The following is a 27,999-nucleotide window of genomic DNA, read 5'->3' as shown; positions in this document are numbered from 1 at the left end:
GCTGAGGCTCAGAGCTCATCCCGGCTGCCATCCCTGGCCCTGCCCTGGTTGCCCTTGGCTGGGACCTTAGAATGGGTTGGGTTGGACCTTAAAGCTCATCCCATCCCACCCCTGCCATGGCAGGGACACCTTCCACTGTCCCAGGCTGCACCGAGGCCCATCCAACCTGGCCTAGGACAATTCCAGGGAAGGGAGCAGGGTTTGTGAGAGGTGATTCCATTTTCTCCATCCTGGGTACCCTGAGGCTCATCTTGTCTCCTGTTGGATTTTCCCTATGGAGCAGCTTCCTCCATGGGGTCTGTATCCCTTGTTTATGGTCTCTGAGGAGATCCCCCCACATCCCTGTCCCAGGGGAGCCCCATCCCTCTGGTAGGAGGAGAGAGGGCAATGTGCTTGCCAGGAGCAGGACATGGAGGGGTTTGGTATCCCGCCTTTGTCCCCCTCTTTGAACCTCTGCAATCAAATCCAGCCCTGTCTGTCTGCAGGGAAAGTTGTCCCCAGCTGGCAGCACCCCTGGGACCAGGACATGAGTGGGGTCACAGCAGGGAGATTTGCATTTCTCTGGTTTGCATTTCTCTGTGTCAAATCCTCTTTTGCCTAAACTGAGTGGTCACAGCCAGTCTGGGCACTGAGGAGCTTTCTGTGTGGAAGAGATCTCCTCCCTCCAGGTATCCACCTGCTCTTCCTGTTCCCCCTTATCTGTGGGACAAATGGGAGCAGGAGCTTTGGGATGTAGCAGGAGTGTCTCACCACCCCCAGCAACTCCCTAAAACCCTTCCTTCCTCCTCAGCCATGCTGTGAAAAAGAAAACAACATTTGGGGCCCAAAATTTCCCAGAGCAGCTGTGGCTGCCCCTGGATCCCTGGAAGTGTCCCAGGCCAGGTTGGACACTGGGGCTTGGAGCAGCCTGGGACAGTGGAAGGTGTCCCTGCCATGGCAGGGGGTGGCACTGGGTGGGCTATAAGGTCCCTCCCAACCCAAACCATTCTGGGACTGTGTGTGCTGAGCTCAGGGGTGTCATTTAAGATCCAAAGACAGTGACAGCACCAAGTCCTGGGTGGTAAAGAAGGATTTTGTGGATCAAAGCTTTTTCTGGGCAAGCTCTTGGCTGTAGGGGCCAAGGTGCTGTTGGTGTTTGGTCTCTGACCTGGAATGACATGATCTGGAATGAGGGTGGATGCTCAGCCAGTGGCTTCTGTGAGTGTGTTGGGACAAACCAATATCCACGAGGAGCAAGAGAGAAGTTGGTACTTTGGGTAAAAGAATGGAAAAAGTGATCAAAGGGGAGAGGTAAGAAATAATGGCAGGGACCGACTTCTGGTGGGATTATTTAATAATAAGGTAATTAATGCTTTATCCCTCACTGGTTCCTTTCATGTGAGGATCATAAAGAGCTTCACAAACATTAATTAATCTTCCCTACCGTCCCTGCAGGAAGGTCATGGAGCCACTGAGCGTGAGGGAAATCTTGTCATTGATGGAGCTGGCAGATCTCCCAGCACTATGGGAGCTCGGGTGGGATGGCAGAACAGGGAGAGCTCCAATTTGTCACCAATGACTTCAAATGATTTCCTGTAACTTTCCCGGAGGGCAAAAATGTCTTTGAGTTGTCACAGGCAGCTGGGATGGGTAAATGTCCATCCTTTGGGAGAACGTCTCTTCCACAGGGTGTCCTGCCCTGGAGCCTTGGGAAGCTGGAGCATCCCGGTGGGATCACACGGTCCCTGCTCAGTGTTCCAAATATCTGTGGTTGTCCTTGTCCCCAGGTCCTGGCAGTGGTGCCAGCATGGCTGAGCAGGAGCCAGCCACAGGCTGCCCAGGGGGGAAGCAGCAGCTGCCAGGTCAGTGTGCCATGGGTGTGGTTTGGGGATTTTCCCGGCTTTCAGACACTTTATGAGGAAGTTGAATGTGGTAGATGGTTGTGAAATGGGGAAGAAGAAGAAGATTTGGGGTGAGGATGGACTTGGGGCAGGGCTGGGATGTTCCCTGCTTGGCAGGATCTACACTGGGATGGCAAAAATGGACCTGGGAGGGGAATGATGGTGGCTGGAACAACAAAGACTGGGGGCTCATTCTGCACGTGATCCTGATCATGCTGTGAACCAAGCCCTGAGCCCAAGGGACGACCCTGAGGCTTGGGGGGAGGTGTGGGCAGCACCCCTTGCAGCTCTGGAATGTTCTGGTCTCCTGTTTTCTCTGTCCCCTGTCACTGACCCTGAGACCCAGGCCTGGCCCAGCTCTAAGGTCCCCCTGCCCTTGGAAAGCCACCCCAGCAGTGGCCCTCACTGGTCCTTGTGCCCTGGTGTGCAGGCTGGTGGCTCCCAGGGGAACGGGTGGATGTCCCCTTGCTTTTGCAGCTTTCACCTGGGAGGTGAGGGCCAATGACCGCAGCTACCACAGGCAGTTCAAGAAGAAATTTGCCTTCTGCCTGAGCAAGAGGAAATACTCGGTGAGCCAGGAGGGCCCTGGGGCTTCCCTTCCCCAGTCCCTCACCCCTGAGCCAGTGCTGGCTGGGGGAACACAGCAGAAATGCCCCAGAGGGGTCCCCAGAGGGGTGGAGAGTCACACACACAATCCCCAGGGAGGAGAAGTGCTGCTCCCTCCCTGCCTGGTGCCCCCCAGAGCTGTCGGAGAAGGAGCAGCACTGTGTGAAGGAAACCTTTTAGTCTGGTGGTCTAATCAAGAGAAGGGTTTTTCAAAATGTGTCAAGTGAGCAAAACCAGATTTTTAAAATTTTTCTTTTTCAGCTAAATAACATCGAGGTCAGTGAGCTGGGCTTTAGATCACAGTCAGAGTCACAGAATATTCTGAGTTGGAAGGAACCCACAAGAATCCAAGAGTCTAACTCTTGTTGAATGGCCCACATGGGGAACAAACCCACAAGCAAAAGATTTTGTTCTCAATTTTATGCAGCCCTTGGATTTGATAAATCCCTGTTCTCCCTTATGGCTTTCATAATTTTTTTAAGGTATCTCTTGTGCTGTGAGAAATCCTAAGAACACTAGAATGTTTTGGTATTTGCAGAGCAGGTCCCTGATTTCCCCTGGCTGACCCTGGCAGTGGCTGTGACCCCTCTCTCCTCCACAGGGCAATGCCATCAGGACAGCCAAGTACAACCTGCTCACCTTCCTGCCCCTGAACCTCTACGAGCAGTTCCACCGCATGGCCAATGTCTACTTCGTCTTTGTCATCCTCCTCCAGGTGGGGTGGGCACCACAGGAACACCGAGTGTGAGCCAGGGCTCTGCCCAAGGAGGGTTCTCTGGAGCTCAGAGCAGGGAATCCGGACTAAGAGGTTTCCCAGGATGTGGCTTTTCCCTGGTGTTTGGTGTCTTTTGGGGAACTCTGAGGGTTTTAACCTGTGTTCAGTGTAGTTATTTTAAATAAAAGCCTCCCCTTCCTTGGGAAGAAATTGTTCCCTGGGAGGGTGGGCAGGCCCTGGCACAGGGTGCCCAGAGCAGCTGTGGGTGCCCCTGGATCCCTGGCAGTGTCCAAGGCCAGGTTGGACATTGGGGCTTGGAGGAATCTGGGACAGTAGAAGGTGTCCCTGCCATGGCAGGGGTGGAAATGGGATGAGCTCTGAGGTCCCTTCCAACCCAAACCTCTCCACAGTTCTAGAAAATGTGTTTGGTTTGCATGTAGATAAAGCTCACACTGACCACACCAAAACAGAAATTCATCTTTCCAAATTCAGAGACCAAGGAGCATTTCCCACCTCAAAAAGAGGTGGAAACCCACCAAAAGAGGTGTCTGCAACAGAGATATTGATTTGATGATTCTGAGATAGGTTCCTGCCACCCTCAGGCATTGGCTTGGGATTGAGAGAGTCACTCAGTCACCCCAAGTGTCCCAAGGTAGGACAGGAGCTGTGTCAGTGGTGTAAAATTCTCCTTCTCCAGACTTTCCCTGAGATCTCCACACTGCCCTGGTACACTCTGCTGTTCCCCCTGAGCTGCCTTCTTATCATCCGGGGGCTGCGAGACCTCATCGATGACATTGTGAGTGAGGGGTTGTGGCCCTGGGGACATCGGCAGGGAGGGGCCCTTTGCTGTGAGCTGAACTGAGGAGCTCAGGGGTTGCTGCCATCCATCAGTCCTGAGCTATCATCTACTCTACCACATCCGCATTTGTTTTTATTTTCCCTTGGGAAATATGTGATTCCCTGGCTGCTTTCCTTGGAGTCCAACCCCCTATTTCTGTCATCTTTAATACCTTGATCACAGCTGTAGTGCCAGGTTGGTCCCCAGAAATACCTGGAGGGAATTCAGCCTCATTATTCATCATCTTCCCATGGCTCAGCATGCAGGTCTGGGGCAGGGGAGGGAAGTGGTGGCATCAAGGGGTTGTTGCTGTGGGACAGGACAGCCTGGCATGGCCCATGCCTTTCCTTGGCCTCTCTGTCTGTCCTGTGTGCAGGGTCGGCACCGAAGCGACAGGAGCATCAACAGCAGGCCCTGTGAAATCCTGGCTGGGAGGAGGTGAGGGGCTCTGAGGGTCTGTGCCTCTGTTTTCCACACCCATGGGGAACAATGGAGCAGCTGCAGTGTTGAGAACCCTTGAGCAGCTGAGAAGGGGTTTGGTGGGACTGTCCCGGGCTCTGCGAGCTCCCAAAATGTGCCACAGGTCCTCCTGTAGGACTGATCTTGGGCAGCAGGTTTAAAAAAGCACAGATTTGCTGTGATGTGCTGGGGGAGGCTTTCCTTGGCCACAGAATTCCTCCAGGTCATCACACCCAACCCATGGAGCCGTGTTCCTGAAAAGCACTGCTCCAGGGAAAGATGAGCTTTTCCCACCTGTGCTCAGGGTGCTGAAAGTCCCTGTCACCTGGAGGTACAGGGACATGGATGTGACACACGGGTCCTATGCCACCCTCTGTGCTCAGCCCTCTGGAGGTGGCTCAAGAATCTGGACACCAAATCGTCCAGGAATTCGGGACAGGCACAGTCTGTAACACCCTCAGCCACCAGTCCCACTGCTCTGCAGGGACCAAAGGTTGTCCCCTGAATCCCCCTGCAGGTTCCACTGGCAGAAGTGGCGCGACATCTGCGTGGGGGACATCGTCCGGCTGCGCAAGGACAGCGTCGTGCCGGTGAGGGCTGTCAGAGCTGGCTGTGCCCTGGGGGAAATTGGTGATCAGGAGCTCATCCAGGTGCTCTCTCTCCCTTTTTTGCTCCTCAAGGCTGATCTGCTCCTGCTGTGCAGCTCTGAGCCCAGCAGCCTGTGCTATGTGGAGACTGCTGACATTGATGGGTGAGGACAGGGACACAGGGACAGGGACAAGGACAAGGACAGAGACCCTGGTCTTGGGGACCCCACCGGTGCTGGGAGGGTTCAACAGAAACCACAAGATGTGGGAAATTCTCCAAACCCCAAACCTGCAGACAACCCAGAAATGTGGATTTGAGCCCCAAATTTTGACAATATAGGAGTCCAAAAGCTCTGGTGGGGGTTCCACAGAACACACCTGTGCCCAGTGTCTCCATCTCTCAGCTTCTTCCCAGCCTGTCCTCCCCACTACCTGTGCAGGATGATTTAATGACAGGGTCCCTGGGCCAGGACTCTTCCTGCACGAGTGGCATGACAGGTCCCTCTCTGGCATTTCACTGCCACCACCTGTGTAATTGCCTGATAATTAATGGCTGTCTCTGTCCCATGGGCCCGCCAGGAGGATGCGCAGCTTTGTCACCCCACAGGGTTGTTTTATTCTCCTTTCCCTGGCTCTTGCTCACAGGGAAACAAACCTGAAGTTCAGACAGGCCCTTCTGGTCACCCACCAGGAGCTGGGGAGCGAGGAGAGCGTGGCTGCCTTTGACGGTGAGTCTGCCGGGTGGGGGAGGATGTGGCCAATCCCACAGGGATGAGATGGATTCAGCCTTGGGAATTCTCTGGTCCCCTGTCCCCATCAGTACAACAAGAGGCTGGTAGCCAAAGGCCTCGTGGGGAGGCACTTCCCATCACTTCTGAGATGGATCCATCAGGGTTGTGCACCTTTCCCCTGCCCTGGATCTTGATTTTCCCACTGGAACCGAGCTCTGCGTTCCCAAACCTGAGCTCACCCCTGCTGCTCCTCCTCAGGGTGCAGAACTCCCCTCTCCAAGGCCTTGCGGATGAAGGGAGTTGCGTTTGTACCTTCTCTGGTTCACAACCCAGGGAGGTCCCAGCACCTCCATTAGCCTTAATCCAAACCCCCCCAAACCCCAGAAACCCTGCATCTCCCCGAGAGGCCGCGAGCACACCTGTTTGGGGAGGACACGTGGGGCTGAGAGGAGAGGAAGGCTCTCCCTGGCCCCTGACCTTCCATGTGCCAGGCCGAGTGAGGTGCGAGGAGCCCAACAGCCGCCTGCACAGCTTCACGGGCACGCTGCGCTGGCGAGGCCGCAGCCATGCCCTGGACCCCGAGCGCATCCTGCTGCGGGGCTGCCGCGTCCGCAACACCGCTCTCTGCTACGGCTTGGTGCTCTACGCAGGCGAGTGTCCCTGCCCGGGCCGGGAAGGGCACGAATCCCCGGGCACCACGGGGATTTTACGGTGCCCGAGCGCTTCCAGCACCGGCAGGTGCCGTTCCCGGCTGCCGCGCCCTGTCCTGGGCGTGTTGGGGTGGCTGGTGGGAGGTGGGGTGGTTCCAAACCTCTCCTCGTCCTGGGTTATCTCCCAGCTGTGCCTCATCCCGGATCCAACCCCGTCGGAGCAGCTCAGGGCTGGGCCGTGGGGAGCTGTGGGGAGAGGGAGGGCTGAGAGCTGCCGTGAGCATCACATTTAGAGTGTGCAGCTCGATGGGCACTGACGGAGGGAGGGTGTCCTCTGGGCTCTTCAGGGGAGGGAAGGTGTCATTATGGAGGGAAGCACCCTCACTGACCTGCAGGTGAACCTTCTGGGGACTTGCATTTTTACTTCAGGAATATTTCCTGCCCAGGGCTGGATTCCAAAATTATGAGGAACTCTGGAAAAATCAAGTGGAAGAAAACCAAGCTGGACCACCTGATGGACCGGCTGGTGATCGTGGTGGGTGTGGTGCAAGCACCTCTGCCCTGCTCCTGGGGTGGCTCACAGGGCTCATCATGAGAGGCCTCTTGTTTGAGTGGTGCTGCTTTTCTTCATCTTGTAGTACTTGGCCCAAAATATCTTGGGTTTAAGATGTTCAGAGAATCAGAGAATCCCAGAATGGTTTGGGCTGAAAGGGACCTTGGAGATCATCCAGTGCCACCCCTGCCATGGCAGGGACACCTTCCACTGTCCCAGGCTGCTCCAAGCCCCAATGTCCAACCTGGCCTTGGGCACTGCCAGGGATCCAGGGGCAGCCACAGCTGCTCTGGGCACCCTGTGCCAGGGCCTGCCCAACCTGCCAGGGAACAATTCCTGCCCAATATCCCATCCAGCCCTGCCCTCTGGCAGTGGGAAGCCATTCCCTGTGTCCTGTCCCTCCATCCCTTGTCCCCAGTCCCTCTCCAGCTCTCCTGGAACCCCTTCAGGCCCTGCAAGGGGCTCTCAGGTCTCCCTGGAGCCTTCTAGAGAAGAGTCTGGTGGGCTCTGTGATCCTGAGACTTTCTCATCTTGGGACCTTCTCATGCTGGCTTCCTACCCCAGATCTTCCTGGTGTTGTTGGTGACATCCCTGGGCCTTGCTGTGGCCTCTGGGTTCTGGGCCAGGACGTTCCAGGAGAAGCATGGCTACCTGGCTGCCCTCTACAAGCACACGAGCCCTGCCCAGCAGGCCTTCCTCAACTTCTGGGGCTTCACCATCCTCCTGAGCATCATCATCCCCATGTCCATGTACATAACGTGAGTACCGTGGAGCTTGGCAGGGATCAGGGCTCAGCACCCAACCCCTGCCCTCACCCCTCACCTGGAACTTGGGTTCATGGCCCCAAAATGAGGCCACACTGATGGTCAAGTTGTGGTTCAGGTTATTTCCAGGTGCTTCCTTAGCCAGGAGAGGAGGAGGGTAGATGGGATGTGTATCCTACAAACACCCAGGATGTGCTTTGAGATCTTCCCAGGGAAAAGCAGAACATGGATCCAAGTTCTGGGCTGGTGTTGGGAATCGTGGGCAGGCTCTGAGGAAGGTGCAGCTCCCTGGGAGCAGGATCTGAGATATTCCTGGGCTTCCTCTGGACAAGGAGGGTGGGGAAGAACAAGGGCAAAGCTGCTCTGTGCAGGCGACAATCACAATTTATGTTGGAAAAAGCTGTTTTCAAACTTTTGGGCCCTTCACTGGACATCCAGATCTGTCCTGCAATGGCCAGAATTCCAGAGGGCATCCAGTGGGTAATGAGCTCTTTGGAAACCTGGCCACGAGCAATGAAAAGCTCCTACGGTGGAACCTCCCCCTGCCCTTCCTTCCTGTGTCAGTGCCCCTGGGTTGTGAGGAACATCTCCTTCTCCCTGTTTTCTCCTCCTGGACTCCCTAGGCTTGAATTCATCTACCTGGTGAACAGTTGTTTTATTAACTGGGATCTGGAGATGTATTATGGTGCCAAGGATATTCCAGCTGAAGCCAGGAGCACCAGCCTCAGTGACCAGCTGGGGCAGATCGAGTTCATCTTCTCAGACAAGACGGGCACCCTGACACAGAACATCATGAGCTTCAAGAAATGCTGTGTCAATGGGACCATCTATGGTAACCCGGGCTGGGATCAGTTTGGAGGGGCTCAGATGAACCTGGAGCTCGTTCTTTCTGTCATGAAAATTTATCCACAAACACCAGATGTTTGTGTCCAAAAAGGATAAAGAGGAGTCCTTTTTGCATTATTTGAATAAAGGGAGAGGCCATGGGGCATTCCCCTGGGATCTCTCCAATTTCTGGAGGATGCAGCCTCCCTTTTAATCCCAATTTCCCTCTGTCTTTCCCAATTGGCTGAAGCACTTGAGAGGTCCAGACTTCCCAGAATACCTGATACCTAAGATTCCCCTCTAATGTATAACTCTCCTTTTTAATTTTTAATTCTTATGGAATTCATGGTTTTCCCCCATTGCTTCTTTCATCTTTCAATATCCAATTTTATTTATCAGCAAACCTACAGTTTGTTTGTAAGGGCAAATATCTTTTTCCATTCATCAATCAGTGGAATCCATCCTATTGTTTCTTTTGTCTCTCAGTGCTGGTTTTATCTACCAGCAGACCCACAGTTTGTTTGTAAAGACAAATTCATCATTCCTCTCATTTCCACCCCTCCTGAGTGCTTGGGACTGGTGGATTGGTGTTGGTGGTGCGGGTGGTGCTGTAGGAATTCTCCTCATCCCCCATGTTTTTGGGGCTTTGCAGGGCCTGAGGTCCCACTGGTCTGATGTTCCAGCACATGGAGTCAGAGTACAGTCCTGGCCTCCAACACGGGAGATATTTCATGGCCCAAACTCAGCTGAGATCTGCAAAGTTTCCCCTGATAAAAAAGGAGCCTGGGGTAGGACACTGGGCAGCACAAACACCCAAACAGGTGGATCCCACCTGGAAGCCTGAGCTGATGCTGGCCCAGGCAGAGGAGAAACAGGACAGGGGCCAGGAGAGCCCATGGACTTCTGTTTTCTTTTAAGGTCTTGTAGAGAAAAAGGAGCTGTTGCTCTTGTTCTTTGCATCATTTTCTCTGGAATCTCCAGCTTGATTGCCAAATCTGGGCACTTTGAGGCTTTCAGGTGACCTATGGAGGAGGCAAGGAAATTATCGTTGTCCTTAAGTTGCTTAATTAGAGTGAACATATGTAACTGCTCTTTTTTTTAATTTATTTTTTGTCTCTTTTGGGTTTTTGGGGGTGTTTTAAACATTTTTTACACTTAAAAAATTATTATTTTAATGATTCTGCTTGGTTTCCCCCATAAAACCTTGAAAATTGCCAAGTCCTTCCTCTTCTCATTGCTGTACTTTCTCCAGCTTTTGGCTCTCTTTGGGAGCCATCATGCTTAAGTAGTGAAATTTAATGAGCAGGGCAGGCCCAAGCTTTAACATGAAGCCCTGTTTTCCTGAGATAAGTATCATGTGCTTGAGACAAATGGACAGTGATAAAAGCCAAAAGGAGGGCCAAAAAAACCTGGCAAAGCTTTTAGGCAGGAATAAGCCAAATTTTCCCTGCCTGGTGTAGCACATTCCACCTCTGTGCCCTAATCCCAGCAGTCTTTGGCCAAATGCAGAATCTTCCAGGAAATGCAGCTGAATGTAGACCTGAATTTTTAACGTTAACATCGTGGTGAAAATCTGAACAAGAAACCAAAAAAGTGAGGCCTGGATACCCCAGTGGGGTCTGACACTGAGCAGATGCTGATCTGGTGCCTTTTTGCTGGTTTTTGACCAGCAGGAGTACCTCCAGAGAAGCTGCTCCAAGCCCCCTGCCAGCCCTCTATTAACTGGTTTCTTTTTATTTTGGCAGGTCCAGGCACAGGCCATGAGAACAAAGAGCCACTGGTGCGTAAGTCCCCCGTCCCACGTGCCACGGGGCTGTCACTGGTGACACTGGTGACACTGGTGACATCAGTGGTGCTGAGGAGCTCAGGGCTCCAGGCTCTCAGAGGGGCCTGGCGAGTTTGCCCCTCCTCAGCTGCCATTCAGGACAGGGGAACCGGGGTTATAAAATGATGCAGTTGTGATTTTTAAGGTTTTCTCATTGCCAGCTGTTTTGCGCTCACCCCCTTGGCACGGGCAGTGCAGAGCTGGGCTCAGCCTCTGGCCTGGGTCCGTGCCAGCAGAGTGGCACTGTGTCACATCCCTGGTGCTCCTGGGGACACAGAGCCCTATGCTCAGTGCCACCAGGCTCCTGCATCCTGCCTGTGCCTCTTGCAGGGCTGGGGGCCGAGCCGGGAGCAGCCCGGGGAGCAGAGGTTGGATGTTTGTGATGTGACACTGCTGGAAGCTGCCCAGAGGGACAATGACCCGGTGCTGAGGGAGTTCCTGAGGCTGCTGGCCCTCTGTCACACCGTCATGGTGGAGGACAGGGGAGGTGGGTTCAGCTGCCCCTCGGGGCTGCAGGGTCTGGCAGTGCCCAGCAAAGCTCAGCTGTGGGGAACAGTGGGACTGAGAGTCCAGGGATGGCTCCCACCACTGTCCCTGTGCCATGGATTTGTATTTGGGGCTGTTTGAAAGCTCATGGGAGGGAACAAAAGCAAAAGGGGGATAATACCATCTGGGGCAATGAGCAAAAGGGATCATGGAATCTCAGAATGACTGGGGGAGAACTCATCCAATTCTATCCCTGCCACGGCAGGGACGCCTTTGGGTTAAGGTGTCCCACTGTCCCAGGGTGCTCCAAACCCCCTCCAACCCGGCCTTGGACACTTCCAAGAATCCAGGGGCAGCCACAGCTGCTCTGGGCACCCTGTGCCAGGGCCTGCCCACCCTCTCAGGGAACAATTCCTTCCCAATATCCCATTTAACCCTGTCCTCTGACAGTGGGAAGCCATTCCCCCTTGTCCTGGCACCCCAGGCCCTTGCCCCAAGTCCCTCTCTAGATGAGACAAACAGGACTGAGTTCCCCCAGCCTGGTAGCTCAGGATCCAGGGTGTCACAGCTGCTGCTGGGCAAGAGCAGGGCACTGCAGCTGTCCCAGTGTGGTTTGGCTGGGAATCTCTGTGTGTAATCCCTGCTCCTCTCCTGCAGACCAGCTGGTTTACCAGGCAGCTTCCCCAGATGAGGAAGCGCTGGTGTTGGCAGCCAGGAACTTGGGCTACGTGTTCCTAGCCCGGACACAGGACACCATCACCATCAGGGAGCTGGGCAGGACCAGGACGTACGAGGTGCTGGCCATGCTGGACTTCAACAGTGACCGCAAGAGGATGTCTGTGCTGGGTGAGAGGGGTGGGCTGTGCCAGGGGGCCCCACAAGGATGGCACTGGGATGGCTGCAGGTAGCTCTTAAGGGTCATCCTGGTCATCCCTGTGGATTTGCTCACCTTGGTCAAGGCAGCCAAGAAGGGTTTGAGCAGCCAAGAGAGAGGAAGTAAATGAAGGGCTCAGAGGAGTTGTGTGAGGAGCTGACAGTCCCTGAGGTGGTGCAGATCTGGGGATATTCCTGTGCTTCCCATGGCCACAGATGGAAAAGCACCAGCGAGCCCTGTGGTGCCTTCTGGGGGCCAGCATGGGCCAGTGTGGCCACTGTGCAGGGACAGCAATGAATGGGAGCCATCCCTGGAGGGACCTGAGTGTCCTTTCCTTCCCTGGCAGTGCGAGACCCCCAGGGCACCATCCGGCTCTACACCAAGGGTGCTGACACCGTCATCCTGGAGAGGCTGCAGAGGCGAGGGCACAATGAGAGCCTCACCGAGAGGGCGCTGGATGTGAGTCCCACAGCAGCCCGGGGTGACAGCACTGCTCTCCCTCTTGCTGGCTTTGGGCTGGGTGTCCTGCAGTCAGTGCCCTGCTGCTCTTCCTCCCTCTGCCTTAGAGGTTTTGGTTCTGCTTTCTGCTCTAGGAGCCTCACCTGCATGTGGGACAGGGGGTAAGAGGGCATGGAATCCACCTTTGGTGTTCTGCATGGACCAGCTGCATCCAAGGGTGCTTGTGGGGATGCTGGAGGATGGGAGAAGGGAGTCAGAGCCTGGAGAGAGACGCCCAGGTCCTGGAGTGTCTGTGGCTCTGCCCATGGCTGGCCTGGGCGATGCCCTGGTCCTGTGAGAGTGATCCTGGGGAGGGAGGAGAGTCCTGATGTCTCCTCCCTGCAGCGCTTTGCAGAGGAGACGCTGAGGACGCTGTGCGTGGCCAGCAGGGAGGTGAGCGAGGCCGAGTTCCGTGCCTGGAGCCGGAGGCACTGCGAGGCTGCAGTGCTGCTGCAGGACCGTGCCCAAGAGCTGCACAGGCTCTACGAGGAGATGGAGCAGAACCTGCAGGTGGGATGGGGCTGGGCTCAGGAGGAGCTGTCTGTGCCCCAGAGGGGGCACATATGGGGTTTGGCTCTCCAGAATGAGGAGGTGAAGTGTCCAGCCCAACACCCATTCCCTGGGTGGGAGGACAGGTGGAGTTTTTCCCAAAGGGTGACTTTGTGACATGCCAGTGGACACTGAGGTGTCAAGCTGTAGGTGTCAGGTTGTGTCTACTCCCAGCAAGGGCTGCTGGTTGGATCCAGGGGCGATTCCCACCTGTGTCCTGCCCTGCCCTGTGCCATGACACAGTCACCCCCCTCCAGCTGCTCGGGGCCACGGCCATTGAGGACAAGCTGCAAGACGGAGTCCCTGAGACCATCCAGCTGCTGAAACTGGGCAACATCAAAGTGTGGGTGCTGACAGGAGACAAACAAGGTCAGTGGAGGCACCCCCAGCCCCCCCCCAACACATTTCAGCTTCTCCCCTAACCAGGACCGGAGAGAAGAAGGGCCCCTGGGAGTGGGCAGGAACTGGTTCTGCTGCTCCTTCTACTCTCCAATAGCAGCACATCCCACCTGCCAGGGGAAACTGAGGCAGGGGAAGGAGCTGCTGCCCAGCAAGGGCTCTTGGAGCCAAGGGCTGGGGGCTGCCCTGGGCTGGGGGGCAGCACCATGGACCATTGACAGAGGGGTGTTGCAGAGACCGCAGTGAACATCGGCTACGCCTGCAGGCTGCTGACAGACGACATGGAGATCCTGGAGGAGAAGGAGGTCAGGTGAGGAATCGTCACCTCCTGGCTCAGGACATTGCTGTCCCTCCTGAGGACACTCTAGGGCAGAGGAACCAAGGCAGGATGAGCAGAGCTCAGCTCAGCCAGAGATGCTTCTCCTTCCCTGTGCCAGCCTGTATGTCCATGGTCTTCATCTGATGCTTTTCCAGGCCTCCCCACCTGTTTCTTCTCCTACCCCACACTCTTTCTTGACAGGCTTTGACCAGAAAGGATTTAATCTTCTCTCCAGCCTCTAAATCAGGCTGATTTCTGATATCACTGAACCTCCTCTTTGTTCCTCCTGTTCCCACCACAGTCCCCTCTCCCTAGCCTTAAGGTGACCAAGGCCCACTGTAGGTCTCACCAGCATTCCCAGTGTCTCCAGCTCATGTCCAACCCCCCCTTTCTCCCACAGCGAGATCCTCCAAGCTTACTGGGAGAGCAACAACAATCTCAGTGGCAGTGGGGATGCCCCGTGCAGCCACCACCTCTCCCAGCAGCGCCCAGAGGCCCCGTGCCACAAGAGAGCCATCATCATCAGCGGGGACTTCCTGGTAAGGTGGCACCTGGATGCTGCTCTCTGCTCCCTCTGTGCCGGTGGTTCCTACCCTTGTGGTATCAGAGTCCTGGGTGGCACTAGCACGTGTAGGACGTGAGGTTCCTCCTGCCCAGAAGGTGGGAAAAGCCCATTTGGGGCTGGGGAATGAAGGGTGGAGAGAACAGCCTTGTACCCAGCATTTGGTGTTGGGACACTCTGACCAAAGCTGCCCGGTGTTTTGGGGTGACACAGGCTGGGTGGTGATCATGAGCTCTTGTGGTCGTACTGGGACATACTGGGACATACTGGTCACAGCACCCACTGTGTGATGAACTTGGAGAAAACCAGAGTCACTCTTTTGGGGCATTGAAGAGTATTGCTGAGGAGCTGAGGGCTCTGAGGGCTCTGAGGTCCCAGGCATGTGTGCTCTCCCCCAAGGACAAAATCCTCCACACGGGAGAGGTGCTGAAGGAGAAGAAGGGGTGGCCGTGGCGGTGGCTGTGCTGTGATGGGGCCGAGGCCTTGCAGGACCAGGGAGGGCTGGTGGAGAAGGCCTTCGTGGACCTGGCCACCACCTGCCAGGCTGTGATCTGCTGCAGGGTGACCCCCAAGCAGAAAGCCCTGATGGTGCAGCTGGTGAAGAAGCACAAGAAGGCTGTCACCTTGGCCATCGGGGACGGGGCCAACGACGTCAACATGATCAAAAGTAAGGCTCGGGCAGAGGGCAGGGGGTTCCACTGCTGTGTCCCACTGGTGATGGTGGTGCCCCATTTGTCATGGCCACCACCTCACCCTCCCCTTTGGGGTGAGGAACTGGAAGGGGAAGCCCCATAGCTGTTCCCCACATTGCTGTGCTGGGAGGGGAGCGAGAGGCACAGGACAGGGACCAGCCCGAGATAAGCGCAGAGTGGCCCACGTGCTTTTGGCATCTGGGATGAACCTTGGTGAACCTTCAAAGCCCAACGTGGGCAGCTGGCAGAGCCATCCCTGTCCCTCCCAGCAGCCCCGACACAGGGCTGTGCTCTTGGCACACCACGCCTGGAATATCCAGGACATGGGATAGAGGGAGCTTGTTCCCTTTATTTGTCACTCCTGGATTCACATTCCTGGGGACATCCCATGGGGAAATCAAGCCCCCAGCTCCCCCCAAACCTCCCCATGTGCATTTGCCACCCGCAGCCGCAGACATCGGGGTGGGCATCAGCGGGCTGGAGGGGCTGCAGGCCGTGCAGTGCAGTGACTACGCCCTGGCCCAGTTCTCCTTCCTGCAGCGCCTGCTGCTTGTCCACGGCCGCTGGAATTACCTGCGCATCTGCAAGTTCCTCCGCTGCTTCTTCTACAAGACCTTCGCTGGCCTCCTGACTCAGGTGTGGTTCGCTTTCCACAGCGGATTCACGGCCCAGGTAAGGGACGCATGGGTCACATCCACATCTCTACACCAGGGTTACGACTTGCCCTGCTCAGGATCCCCTGCAGTGATCGTGCCTGAGTCTTCCTGGAGGACACGTGTCTGCATCACCACCTTGGTCCCCTTTTCTCCCTCGCCATGTCCAATTTATTGTGGCTGCCTGACTGAGACACAACTAGTGATCTGCACTGGTTACCTGCACCAGTTATTTTACGTGGCTGGGTTGGGAAAGCTCCCTGGGGAAACTCGGGATCTCCTTGTGAGCTGCAGTTCAGTCTCAGACAGATGCAGGGTCCCATGTGCATTAAGCTGGTTTCCTCCAAAAGGGCCATCATCAAGTGTGACTTGACTAGCAGCATGTGGAGCTCCAGCCCCTCTCTGTCTGCAGCATGACCCTACAGACAACGTGGGGCTGATGCAGGGGAAGGGGGCAAGTCCAAGGGGATTTCTATGTTAGGATATGAGTGTCCTGAGGCCTGGACATCCTTTGTGAGTCTTTCCAAAGCACCTCCAAGCTCACAGATTCTCCCTGTTCCCTTCTAGCCTCTGTATGAGGGCTGGTTCCTTGCACTCTACAATATTTTCTACACTGCCTACCCTGTGCTGTCTGTGGGCCTTTTGGAGCAGGTACGGCTTCCCTGGGCTCACCCAGCCTGTGCCACCCTGGGCAGGGGGGAATAAGCCCAGCAGTTACTGCACCCATCTCCTCAGCCCTTTGTGCCAGGACAGGGCACTGGCAGCTCAGGGGGCATTTGGGGCTCACCCTAGTCCTGGGGTGCCTGTCCCCAGTCATCCCAGAGCCACTGGGCAGAGGGACCTACTGCAGCTCTCCCAGAGGGTGTGTGGGGTGGGGCAGCCCCATCCTGCTCCCCCCAGTCTCTGCATCCCCTCTGGGATCTCTCCCAGTAGGATGTGAATGCCAAGAAGAGCCTGGAGTTCCCTGAGCTCTATGTGGTCGGGCAGCAGGATCAGCTCTTCAATTACCGTGTTTTTGGTGTCACCCTCCTGCACGGGGTGGGCACCTCCCTCACCAGCTTCTACATCACACTCTGGGCCTTTGAGGACCACGTTGGCACCAAGGCTGTGGGTGACTACGAGTCCTTCTCTGTCACAGTGGCCCTTTCAGCGTTGCTGTCGGTCCTTGCGGAGGTGAGCATTGATCTGCTCTTCCTCATCCTGTCCCACAGCAGATCTTTAGGGTCCTTGGACTCTGGCACTATCCCTAGTGGCTCTGCGGCTGGGGGATGATCTCCCTGGGATGAGGGAGGAATTTGGACATAGCAGGTGAATGGAAGAGGGTCACCACAGCCCTTATGAGACTGTGTGCTCTGCCCACTCTGCTCTTGTCCTCACAGATTGTCCTGGACACTCAGTACTGGACAGTGTTGTCCTTCCTGATGGTCACAGCCAGTCTGCTCCTCTTCTGCCTCTTCTCCTTCCTGACCCAAAGTGTTGATGCCTTCAGGATAGCCCCTGCCATCTTCCGCTTCCCAGGTGAGGTGCCCTGGGGATCCCTGTGGCCCTTCCCTTCTCTGGCCTTGGTGCTGGGAGCTGTTTCCCACCCTGTAGATCATCTCTTCGTTGCCACTTCTTGAACTGCTGTCTTGAATTTGAGCTCCAGTTTCGGGGCCATCTCCTCTTCAGAGGCCTCAGCACCTTCCTAGCTGGGGGGCTGTCCCCCAGCACTTGTTCCCTCTTCCCTCTCCACTTTCCCTACCCAAACATCACATCTGTGTTGACAGATGCCAGCTGGAATGCTCTGACTGACCCCTATGTCCTGCTCGTGGTCCTGCTGTCCCTGGTGGTCAACACCCTCCCCTCGCTCACTGTCCACGCCTTCCGTGCCACCCTGGGCAGAGCCACCACCCAGCAGGTGAGGGCAGGGGGGACTGGCAGGTCCTGCTTCCCACCAGGGTTGGTGTCTGGGATTGGTGATGGCAAGGGGAGTTTCCCCAGGGAAACCTGGATTCTAGTGCTGGCATGTGTCACCTCTCCTTGGTGCTCCCACTCATGGTGGTCCTTCATGGCACTGGCACCAACTCTGGCTCCAGGGGCCTCTCCCAGAATTGTTCCATTGCCCAGCAGGGGGGCCTGGGCCAAAAGACCTGAGGCAGCTCTTGGAGAGGGTCTGCTTTTGCTCGCAGTAAGGAATTGTCCTCCAGGACCCCCTAGGAGGGTCTGGGATGTGGTGCAGATCCCGGTGCCACCCCAGCCTTGGTGGAGCTCGCCCCAGCCCCCAGGGTTGTGGGTTATGCCTTCAAAAGAGTCCCAGGTGGAAGCAGGGGTTGAGCTCGTGCTCCAGAGCTTTGTGAGCTTTGCAGCCCCTAGGAGAGTCCCCACATCCCTCATCCCATCTTGGAAAAGGAGGTCGTGGTGGAGCTGGGATCCAAACCCTTCCTGTGGAGGGTGTCCTGTGTTTCTCGCGTGTCCCGCCTTGGGCGGAGGGCTGCGGGCAGGTGTCCACAGCCCGTGTGAGAGCAGGGGCTGACACCGCTCCAGAGCTCCGTGAGCCTTGCAGATTCCCAGGAGAATCCCCACATTCCTCGTGTCCATGGAAAATCAGGTCATTGTAGGGCTGGCAGCCAAACCGTGCTCTGGTGGAGGTGCCCCTACGCCCCCTTCGTGCCCCGCCTTGGGGTGAGGGCTCTCCTGGGAGATGTCCCCAGCCCTGACCTCCGCATGTCCTTGCAGAAGATCCACCTGAAGGCCAAGCGGGATCCGGAGCCCTCGGTGGAGCTGCGATCCCACGTCCCCCGCGGCTCCTTCGGCCGCCGCTCCAGCTACGCCTTCTCCCACCAGGCGGGCTACGCCGGCCTCATCACCCGAGGGGCCAGCCTGCGAGCCGGGGCCAGCCCCGGCACCGCCCCGGGTGTCCTGTGCCCCGAGGGGTCCCCGGCCGTGTCCCCCCTGCCCTGTCCCGAGGGGTCCCCGGCCGTGTCCCCCCTGCCCTGTCCCGAGGGGTCCCCGGCCGTGTCCCCCCTGCCCTGTCCCGAGGGGTCCCCGGCCGTGTCCCCCCTGCCCTGTCCGGAGGGGTCCCCGGCCGTGTCCCCCCTGCCCTGTCCCGAGGGGTCCCCGGCCGTGTCCCCTCTGCCCTGTCCCGAGGGGTCCCCGGCCGTGTCCCCCCTGCCCTGTCCCGAGGGGTCCCCGGCCGTGTCCCCCCTGCCCTGTCCCGAGGGGTCCCCGGCCGTGTCCCCTCTGCCCTGTCCCGAGGGGTCCCCGGCCGTGTCCCCCCTGTCCTGCCCCTCGGTGTAGCTGCCGCACGCTGCCGGGGCAGGGCAGGAGCAGCAGGGCGCACACCGGGTGCTCCCCTCCTTTCAGTGGCCACCTTTAATCCTTTGGTGGTTTTGCAGCCCCTGCGGTTGCAGAGGGGCTGGCCCAGCCTGGGGGCTCCCGCTGCGGGTGCTGAGCCCTGCAGTGGCTCCCCGAGCCCCGCGCTGGGTGCCCATGGCTTTGCAGAGCTGTGGAAGCCACTGACCGCTGTCACCAGGCTCGGCCCCTCGCCCTGTGAGCCCCTGGCTGGCAGCACAGGCCCCTTCCCTCTGCCGAGCCCTGGGGATTCCTCTTGTGTGAGGCTTATCCCACCCCAGGCTGGACCCACAAAAGCAGTGCTGCTGACCCAGACTCATTAACCCAGCTCTGAATTAATTAAATTCCCCGATGGTGAGCAGCAGTGGGGCTGGGTGGGGGTGAGCCACCTCAGCCTTGCTCGTTCCCACCCACACGGGACTGAGCTGCCGTGGCTGCACGAACAACCTTGTTTTGTGTCCTCCACCAAGAGCCGGTGTCAGTGCTGTGGCTTTCCTGTCATAGAACAAGTCACAGAATCCTGGAGTGGTTTGGATGAGACCTTAAAGCTCATCTCATTCCACCCTCTGCCGTGGGCAGGGTCACCTCCACCAGCCCAGGTGGCTCAGACTCAAGCACTGTAACTTTAAAATATCCCCTAATTTCTGGAGAGGTATGACTGATTGATTGATTGATTGATCGATTGATTGATTGATCACCTGCAGGTTTTTCTTTTCCAGCCAGACCAACCTGGCTCCTGCAGCCCTCTTTGTCACTTCCCACCACTCCCAGCTCCTGCCTTTGCTGTCCCTGCACAAGGGGCAGTGTCCTCTCTGTGCCTTGCCCCATCTCCACACCACTCCCCCAGGTCTGGTGTCCTCACCTTTGGGGACAGCTTCCGGCCACAGGCTCTGCAAAGTCCCAAAAAGCACTCCTGGGGGGGATGTGGGTAAGTTCAGCTTGCTGGGCACCGGGGACACATCCCACAGAGCCAGGGCCACCAGCAGTGGCTGCTGGAGATGTTGTGTGTGGGCAACTGACTGGTGACTGGGTCACACTTTTTATGGGTTTTGATGTTTAATTAAAAGGACTTTTTAGCTTTTCTCTCCTCTCCTGGAAATCTCTGCTGTGCCATGAAGAGTGAAAGCGGTGCTGAAAGGTCCCATGGTTCCTCGGTCTGTGCCAGCAGTGCCTGTGCTATGGCAAAAGACTCAGTAGGAGAATTTTGAGTAAGAAGATGCACAGTTAAATCATCCACGGGGACTTGGCCCTGCCTGCAGCACACGTGATTCCATGGGTTTGTTTTACAAGTGCTTTGGCCTCATCTGTGCTGGGTTTGTGAGAATTAAAGTGTTTCCCTTGGGCTCTGGCCAGAAGGGCCTGGATGGTGCCAAGAAATAAAAGCCTTTCCTCTGGGAAAGCTCTCACTGCTGCAAATGCCAGGTGGAAAACAGGGGGAGAAACTTTCCCCAGCATTCTGGGCATGATCCCTGAATCTCCCAGGCCAGATTTGTGAGAGAAGTGAGCTGGTGAAAGGAGGCATGGGGAGGGAAATGACCACCTCACCACCACAGGACACCACACACACCAGGGTGAATGACTAGAAAATAATTTATTGAAGAAACAGAAAGCTGCAGAAATACAACACAGTCATGACCAGTAGAGGATGAACAAATAGAGATTAATTTTTTTCTCTCTTTTAAAACCTGTTGGCAGGCTGGAGTTAAGTTTCCTGATAACTTCCCCTGCATGAGTCATAGCAAAGAACAAGGAACAAACTCCAGAGCACACAGCACAGTTTGGATAAAGTGCCTGACACAAAAGACTCTTTTTTATTTTATTTTTTTCTTTTTTAATGTTTGTAAATAGCTTAAACAAATATAGATGCAAGACACAGAGGAGTAACAATTGCATTTTGCTGTAGAATAAAACTTATCCCATATATGAGTAACAATAAAGCAGCAGCAAAAAAAAATAATTTAATTAGAAGGAAAAAGTAATTTTAAAACTCAGAGATGTGGCCCTCGAACTGTGTGGGACGAGGACAAGTGTCACCTATTGCTATACAGAAAAATGAGCAATGTTTTCTGGAGGAGGCTGGGCTGGCAGAGCCAAGGCTGTGGGTTCTCCCTGGCCAGGCTGGATTCTGTCTGACTCCTTTGTTTCCTTTCGAAATTGAAGGGGAGAAAGAAAATAAAACCAAACCAAACCAAACACAAATTTTATTCTTTGCATTTTTAATTTCCTCTCTTTAAAAATGCCAAATAAAGATGTGAGAGGAGGTGGGTTCCTTGTGGCAGCTCCTGCAGGTCCGGCCCCATGGCTGGGTGTCCTCTGAGACATGGGAAAAGAGCCAGCTCCATTCTGGGGACATGTGGTGGTGACAGGGACAAGCAGACAGGGCAGTGACAACCCAAAGGTGCCCAGCATGGGTCAGGGAGAGAGGTAAAGAGGAGCTGAGCGTCTTCCCCACCCAGAATTGAGACGTTCAGGAAAAAGGGTGAATGGTGAATTTTTGTCAAAGCCGCTTCTCTCACTCTGTGCCAATGTCCTACCAGCACAGCTGATGTCCGAGCGAGGAAAGCTTGGCTCTGGTTGTGCCATAGTGGGGTAAAAATGTTTAAAACTGACCCAAGAGCCTCCTGTTTTCTCAGTGGGATGAGGATGGTGCTGTCCCACTGCTGGCACAGGGTTTCAAAGTATAAAAGCCATTGTTGGAAAACCTCTACTCTGGAAAGAACTGGAGTGTCTGGGGGCATCACAGGTCATGACACGACCCAAATACCTGAAAACTTCCACAATTCAAACAGGAGAAAGTGGCCAGGATGAACCAGTAGGTTTCCGTGGGAAATCCCAGGTCGCCTCCTCTTCCTCATTGCCCTCCATCACCCTCGGAGATGTTCCCAGGGCCCCATTTTTGCTCCTGCTCCCCACAGCACAAAAATGTCATTTGGGTGCAACCCTGGTGAAGAGAATTGTCTTTAGGACAGAGCTCAGATTGTCATTACAAGCAGGGAAAAAAAATCTTTGGTATCGTGGCAAGTTGCTCCTCAAAGCATTTTGGTTGGTGTGGGCAGCAGGCGCGGCCAGATCCAGTGTGGGCAGGGCTCATCTGAGCCAGAGAGTCCTGGTGGGCCAAAGGATGGGGAAGAGGGCTCAGATCTCAGCTTCTCCAGGGCCATCACTCCCCAGGATGGAACCCAGCTGCTCTCTGTAAGGTCCAAGGACTTGTGACTGGGGTTGTATCCAAACCTGGTCATCCTTCTTGCAGTTGTAACTGTGGTCTTGGCCTTCAAGTTTTCATGGTGGAAAAAGTCTTGGAGGATGAAATGGGGCATGGTGGGGATGCTGAGCTCCCCAGAGGACAGAAAGGTTGGTGAGCAGTTGAGTGGTACTGCTGGAACCATCATCATCTCCTCCTAAAAGGCAGGTCCTTGGTCCATGGATCTTCCACGACCACCTGGTGCTGAGCATCTCGGTGCTGGCAGCACAGGCTGCAGGGTCATGGAACCAGACAAAAGGTGCACACTGAAAAACATCTTCCTTGGCTTTTGGGGGTCACTTTGGTGGAGCTGAGATTTCTTTCCTCATGATGAGCTGAGCTGTGGGTCCACCAAGAGGTTGGAAAGGGCGGAGGAAGCAGCAGCTTCAGGGGAAGGGCACCTCTGGGAAGGGCTCCACTGCCTCCTCCAGGTCCCCATCACCCTCCCGGCCTCCAAAGATGTGGCTTCTCAGTGCTCCTCTCCTGTCTTTAAGCAGGGAGAGGAAAAGGAGCAGGGAGAGGAAGGAGCCACTTGGGATATGGACTCTGGGCATTTGCGGAAAGCTCCAAAGTCCTTCCAAAGTGCCCTGAGACCATCTGGGGGGTTGGGATCCTCCAGGGGCTCTTCCACTGCCTGGACTCTTGTGCTTCAGCCAGGGCAGGCGTCTGCACAGAGTGAGAGCCAGGCTGGTGGCACAGGAAAGTCTGACAGGGACAGAGTGCTGGGTGTGCCTCTGACCCAAACCACATTCTTGAGGACAAAGATCCCAGAAATGGATCAATGGGTCACTTCAGCCCATGCCTGGGTCCAGCTGGGCCCTGGTGCATGACCATCTTCAGCACCTCTTTCTGTGCAGGGCAAGGGCTGTGAGGGGATTTGGGAGCATCACCTGCAGAGGTGTCAGCCCTGAGGGGGTTTTGGGGTGCCCAGGGCTGTTTCCCTTGTCTCAGAGCACATGAGGAGCCCTGTGGCTTTGCCAGCTCAGGTCGTGGTAGTGGCTGATTGTCTCTCCTCCTCTTGGCTGCACTTAGGATTTGACCCACAAAGCTGAATAAAGCAGAAAAACCAACCAACCAACCAAACAAACAAAAAAAAAAAAAAACAAACACAAAAAACCACAAAAAGAACCCCAAAACAATCAGAAATCACAAAGCAGAGTGAGGAGCCAGACCTCAGGGGGAGGCAGGAGGGACGGGTGGGCACAGCAGGGTCCCGTGTCCCAGATTCCCTTACCCTGTTTGCTGGGCACGGGGCCAGGCTGTGCCCCCCACCCTGCCCGGGGGACCCCCGAGTTGCCCCTGCCTCCCCCCGTGGCTGCCAAGTGATTTTCAGGGAGAGGAAAGGAACAAAAGAGGTGAAGGAAGAAACCGAGGGGATAAATGATGACTTTCCTGTGGTTGTGAGTTGGAACAGAACCATGATCCATGCAGAGAAATCTTCATCAACCAAAAATTTGTGGACAAAAAAAGCACAGTTTGTCCCCTCCCGCTCCCACCCAACCACCCCTCCCCCAATAATTATTACATTACTTCAAGAAAGAGTATATTTTTTTCATGCATAAATCAAATTCTCATCTTGTCTTTTTTTTTCTTTTTTTTTGTCTTCTTTAAATTACATTTGAACACAGAACACATATAATAAATACTCTTGTACGACATGACTCAGAGAAAAGTAACACATCTGAACGCAAAGGTATTGTCATCATTATTAGTTTTTCTTTTTTTTTCTTTTTTTTTAAAAGGACTTGTTTAAATATGAAATCTGTAAACTCCAAGGGTCCTTTTTTTAATCTTTCTCTCTCTCTTTCTCTCTCTCTCTTTCTCTCTCTTTTTTTTTAAATCGTGAAACTATCCAGCTTTCATTTCCTTAACATTCAATATGTCTCCCATTGAACGCATCAAAGAAATAAGAACATGCCGTCTTCTGCAAAATTATAATTTAACAGTATAAAGCTTCAAGTCACAAATTCCAAAAACTAGCTAAGTAATTTTTTTTTTTTATCACATAAACTATACATTAAATATTTTGAGGTATTTCAGAGAACATTGTCAAAGGCTTGTAAGGTCTGTGCTGGGTGGCAATGAAGGCTTTCTCCTGCATAGAGAACATCTTTGGTATCACAAGCCAGGTGGGGACTGGGGACAAGGGGGTGGCGTGGCCAGGAGGGTGGGCAAGCCCTGGCCTAGGCAATAGTGTGGAGGGGGACAGGGGGGACAGGGAGGTGACAGGGAGGTGACAGGGAGGTGACAGGGTCTGACCAGCCCTCTCAGGCTGCCCTGCAGAATGGGGAACCCCAGTGGGGTTGCTCTCACCAGGGGTGTTGGAATCCTGGAATCTCTTGGATTGGAAGGGACCCCCAAGGATCATGAAGTCCAGCTCCTGGCCCTCCACAGGACAACCCCAAGAATCACACCAGGGTTGGCCCTGGGCAAGTTTGGTCCAACTCAAAGGAGTTGCCTTGGCCAGAGCCTGAACCAGGCAGGTACGATTCAAGCCAAGTTTTCCCTAAACTGGGCATTCTGGAGATTGCTGGGAAAGCATCTCTGACAGGTCCTCCTTCTGCCTTCTGCTGGAGCCAAGGGGCAGAATGGAGCAGACCTGGCTGCACAGATCATCCCCAGTGAGCCAAAAATGCCCCTCTGGGGACTGAGAAACAGCTCCTGTTGAAAGGATTCACAGCTCCAATCCACTCTCTAAAGGAAGAGTTTGGAGAATGCTCAGGGTGAGACTTTCCACTGCTCCTGCCTTCATCTTTCCAAACAGAAATGCCACAAACTTTGCTACCAAAAGTGGGAACCGAAGCTCAAATCTGAGCTGAGTGAAGCAAAAACACCTTGTGAGGAAATGCACTTTGTCACCTTGTGATGAAAACTCACTTTGTCACCTTGTGGGCTTCTGCAGGGTCCAGCACTGAGAGGCTGGGGAAGGACATGGAGCAAAGCCTTTCCCTGGGAGCAGTGTCCCTGGACACCAGGTCTGTGCTCCTGGGGCAAGAGGGGCTGCATGGAGGGACCCTGGGGACCAGGCTGGGGGACACAGGGACATCTGAGAGGGGGCACATGCTGGGGAGCCAGCACTTTTCCCTCAGCGAGGGGGATGTTTTCTCTTCAATTAGGACAAGGCTTGGCTTTTGTCTCCCTCATCCCGACACCCAGAGACTACGAGAGCCACGGGGATCTGTCCTGTGGAGAGCTGAGGTAACGCTGAGTCTTTAGGATCAAAGCAGAGGAGCAAAGAAATGGCCACACACCTTTGGTACAAGAAAAAGGCACTCATCTACCACGCTGCCATCCCGGAGTCGCTCACTCGCCTCCTCCCTCGCTCTCTGGGGACTTGACAGGGCTGGGGCTGGGGGTGGCCAGGGGCTCTGGGCTCCCTGGGGGGAGCAGGGAAAGTGGCGTTTCCAGCACAGACCAGACAAGGCAACAAAATCTTTGGTATCAGACGTGATTTTCAAATCACAAAAATTGAAAACTCAAGTGAGGTAGCCTTTAGTCTCGGGTTCTCACTAGAAATGTCTTTGCATCCTTGAGGGCCTGTGGCATTTACTCTTTTTTCTTTTTTTTTCCTTTTCTTTTTTTTTTTCTTTCTTTTCCTTTTTTTTCTTCCCTTTTTTTTTTTTTTTTTTTTTTTTTTTTTTTTTCCTGTTGTGTTTTTCACTTCCCAAACCAAGGCCCCCTTCCTGGCTTTTCAGCCCTTGAATACTACTCGATGGGGTTCGGGAATCCACCACCATCGTCACCACGTCACAACAAGACGAAGAAACAACATTAGGGGAAAAAATCAGCGGCGGGGAGCGGGGTCCCGGGGGGGATGAGATTCCCATTAGCTTTTGGGTTCTGGTTGGCAAAACACTCTGTGGCAGCTGCCCCTCCCCGCTCTTGCCTGTCTCCATCCCTCTGTCCCCCCTCTCTCCAGCAATGCACTGGTTCATTTGGTGTGACCGTGTCCAGTCTGACACCCCCAGCCCCTCCACCGCCCACCTACCCCAGGAGCTCTTTGGTGCAAGATGTCCTCTGACCCGGCTCGGTCAGGGCTTCGCGTGCAGGGGTTTTTTTCTCTCTCTTCTTTCTTTCGTCCTTTCTATTCTCGTTGGTTTTTTGTTGTTGTTTTTTGGGTTTTGTTTGGTTTTTTTTTGTTGTTTTTTTTTGGGTGCTTTTTTCTTTTTGGCTTTGGTTTTGTTTTTTTGTTGTTTTTTTTTTTTTTGGTGAACACATACCCTTTTCTTTTCTTTTCTTTTCTTTTTTTTTCCTTCTTTTCAACAAGGTGCCTTCCTGTGACACAACTGATCACTCTCAAAGTAAAGTGAATCGAAGAAACCATAGCGCTAGAACACAGATGGTACTTTTTACCCGCATAAATTCAAGAATCCCTTTTTTTTTTTTTTTTTTGGTTGATGGTTGGTTTTGGAGGATTTCTTTTTCCCCAGGTGGTGGGGGAAGAAGGGGACCTTGCCTCCCCCTTCATCCCCAAGCCTCTCCCAGCCCTTCCCTGTCCCCAGGCACCTCCTGTTCCACCCGAGGACACTCTGGGCTGGCACGGAGCCCTCAGGGGAGTTGGGAGAGGGCTGATTGTGAGGGTTTGGCCTCGTGATTGCTTTTTAGTATGGCACAAGTCACCATCGAGAGCTCGGAGGAAACGATCCCTTTGAAGCTAAGTACCATTGCTCCAGAAATTCGCATTTAAGGCAGGTTGTTAATTGGCACAAAAAAAAAAAAAATCTGGTGTCTTTTTGGTAAGTTGCCGGTGTTTGCTGAGCTTGTTTAGTTGTGGTTTCTGTTGTTATTCCTTTTTGGGGGGGACGAGTTGTTTTTTTTTCCCTTTCAATCTCGTTGGGGGTTTTTCCCCCTTCTCACACCCAGGGCTGGATTTCGCCACCAGATCCCTCGGATTTTTCTTTTCCCACCGTGCACTGACGTTGCTTCCCAGGAGGGAATTTTTTTGGTTGTTGTCGTTGTTGCGTTTTTGGTTTTGTAATTTCTTTGGTAACAGAGATAAAGAGGGGGGATAGGAGGGGACAAGAGTGTGTGTCGAGGGGTGGATGGGGCGAGATGCAAAGCCAACACATCTGCTTTGTCTGTGTCCATTCCTCAGCCGAAAAGTGAACCAGAAATCCAGAGGTGAAAGGTGGAGCCAGTCACCAGAAAAGATCAGATCCTTCGCTCCAAGTTTCTGCTCCTGTCTCCTTTGGAACAATTGTTATTTTTAAATACCCGATTCTGTAGCTAAAATGTGCTTCTTTGACCTGCTGGGGCGCCAGGTGACGCGGAGCAGCTGGGGTCCCCTCGGGAAGGGGGTGCTCGGGGGGTCCCTGGAGGCAGGAGGGGACTCCTTCGCCGTGGAGCTTCTCTGGGAGGGATCTGGGACCGGGGTGCTCTCGTGGGTCGGGGGCATGAGGGGCCTGGGGTGTGGGTGCTCCAGGGGTGTCCAGGGGGGATCAGAGGAAGATGCCCATAGAGTAAACGGAGGTACAGGAATGTCCTCAGCCAGGTTTCCAAAACCCTCAAGGGACAGAAGTGCCATGTGGTGCTGGCACAGAGGCTCTGGCTGCCTTGGGGAACCCACTGCACCTCAGCAGGAGAAGACCTCCAGCAATCAGAGACCTGGCAGGAGCCGGGCAGCCCTCCAGGCACGCCTGGGGCACTTTCCCTGCTCAGTCCCCTTTGAACCATGGCAAGTCTGGCCCTGGTCCAGTGAGGTTGTGCCAGAGCCCCGCCTGTGACACCAATTCTTATGTCACCCCCAGCTCTACCCCCCACCCCATGGGAGCCATAAGGATGGCTGTGACAGACCAAGGTTGGTTGAGAGGTCAGAACGGGCCCCTGTCCCCAGAAACCTTCATGGTCAGAGGAAGACAAGGCTCTGTGATCCCCAAGGATCAGGGATGCTTCCTTCCAAACAGAGCCTCGCTCATCCCATCCCACGCCATTCCTGGTTCTCCTTGGGTTTCCTCTGAGCCCTC

At 54.7% G+C, this 27,999-nt stretch overlaps 1 protein-coding gene across 1 annotated transcript; it reads left to right on the top strand.

Moving 5' to 3' along the window:
• Positions 1-1,441: 1,441 nt before the first annotated feature.
• ATP8B3 (ATPase phospholipid transporting 8B3) lies at positions 1,442-26,723 on the top strand. Its single transcript, XM_062510429.1, has 33 exons — positions 1,442-1,515; positions 1,887-1,951; positions 2,358-2,449; positions 3,088-3,201; positions 3,899-3,997; positions 4,416-4,477; positions 5,016-5,088; positions 5,179-5,249; positions 5,731-5,813; positions 6,308-6,470; positions 6,896-7,001; positions 7,584-7,777; positions 8,407-8,615; positions 10,354-10,501; positions 10,595-10,655; positions 10,764-10,920; positions 11,577-11,765; positions 12,140-12,252; positions 12,637-12,801; positions 13,098-13,209; positions 13,474-13,549; positions 13,959-14,097; positions 14,520-14,787; positions 15,261-15,484; positions 16,033-16,116; positions 16,399-16,638; positions 16,845-16,983; positions 17,232-17,362; positions 18,181-18,735; positions 18,840-19,055; positions 19,519-19,723; positions 25,153-25,234; positions 26,642-26,723. Exons 1-33 carry the CDS (start codon positions 1,442-1,444, stop codon positions 26,721-26,723), a joined length of 4,791 nt encoding a protein of 1,596 aa, XP_062366413.1.
• Positions 26,724-27,999: the final 1,276 nt, after the last annotated feature.

The sequence above is a fragment of the Cinclus cinclus genome, chromosome 28, assembly GCF_963662255.1.
Source record: "Cinclus cinclus chromosome 28, bCinCin1.1, whole genome shotgun sequence".
Lineage (NCBI taxonomy): Eukaryota > Metazoa > Chordata > Aves > Passeriformes > Cinclidae > Cinclus > Cinclus cinclus.
This window is presented reverse-complemented; position numbering and strand designations above follow the sequence as displayed.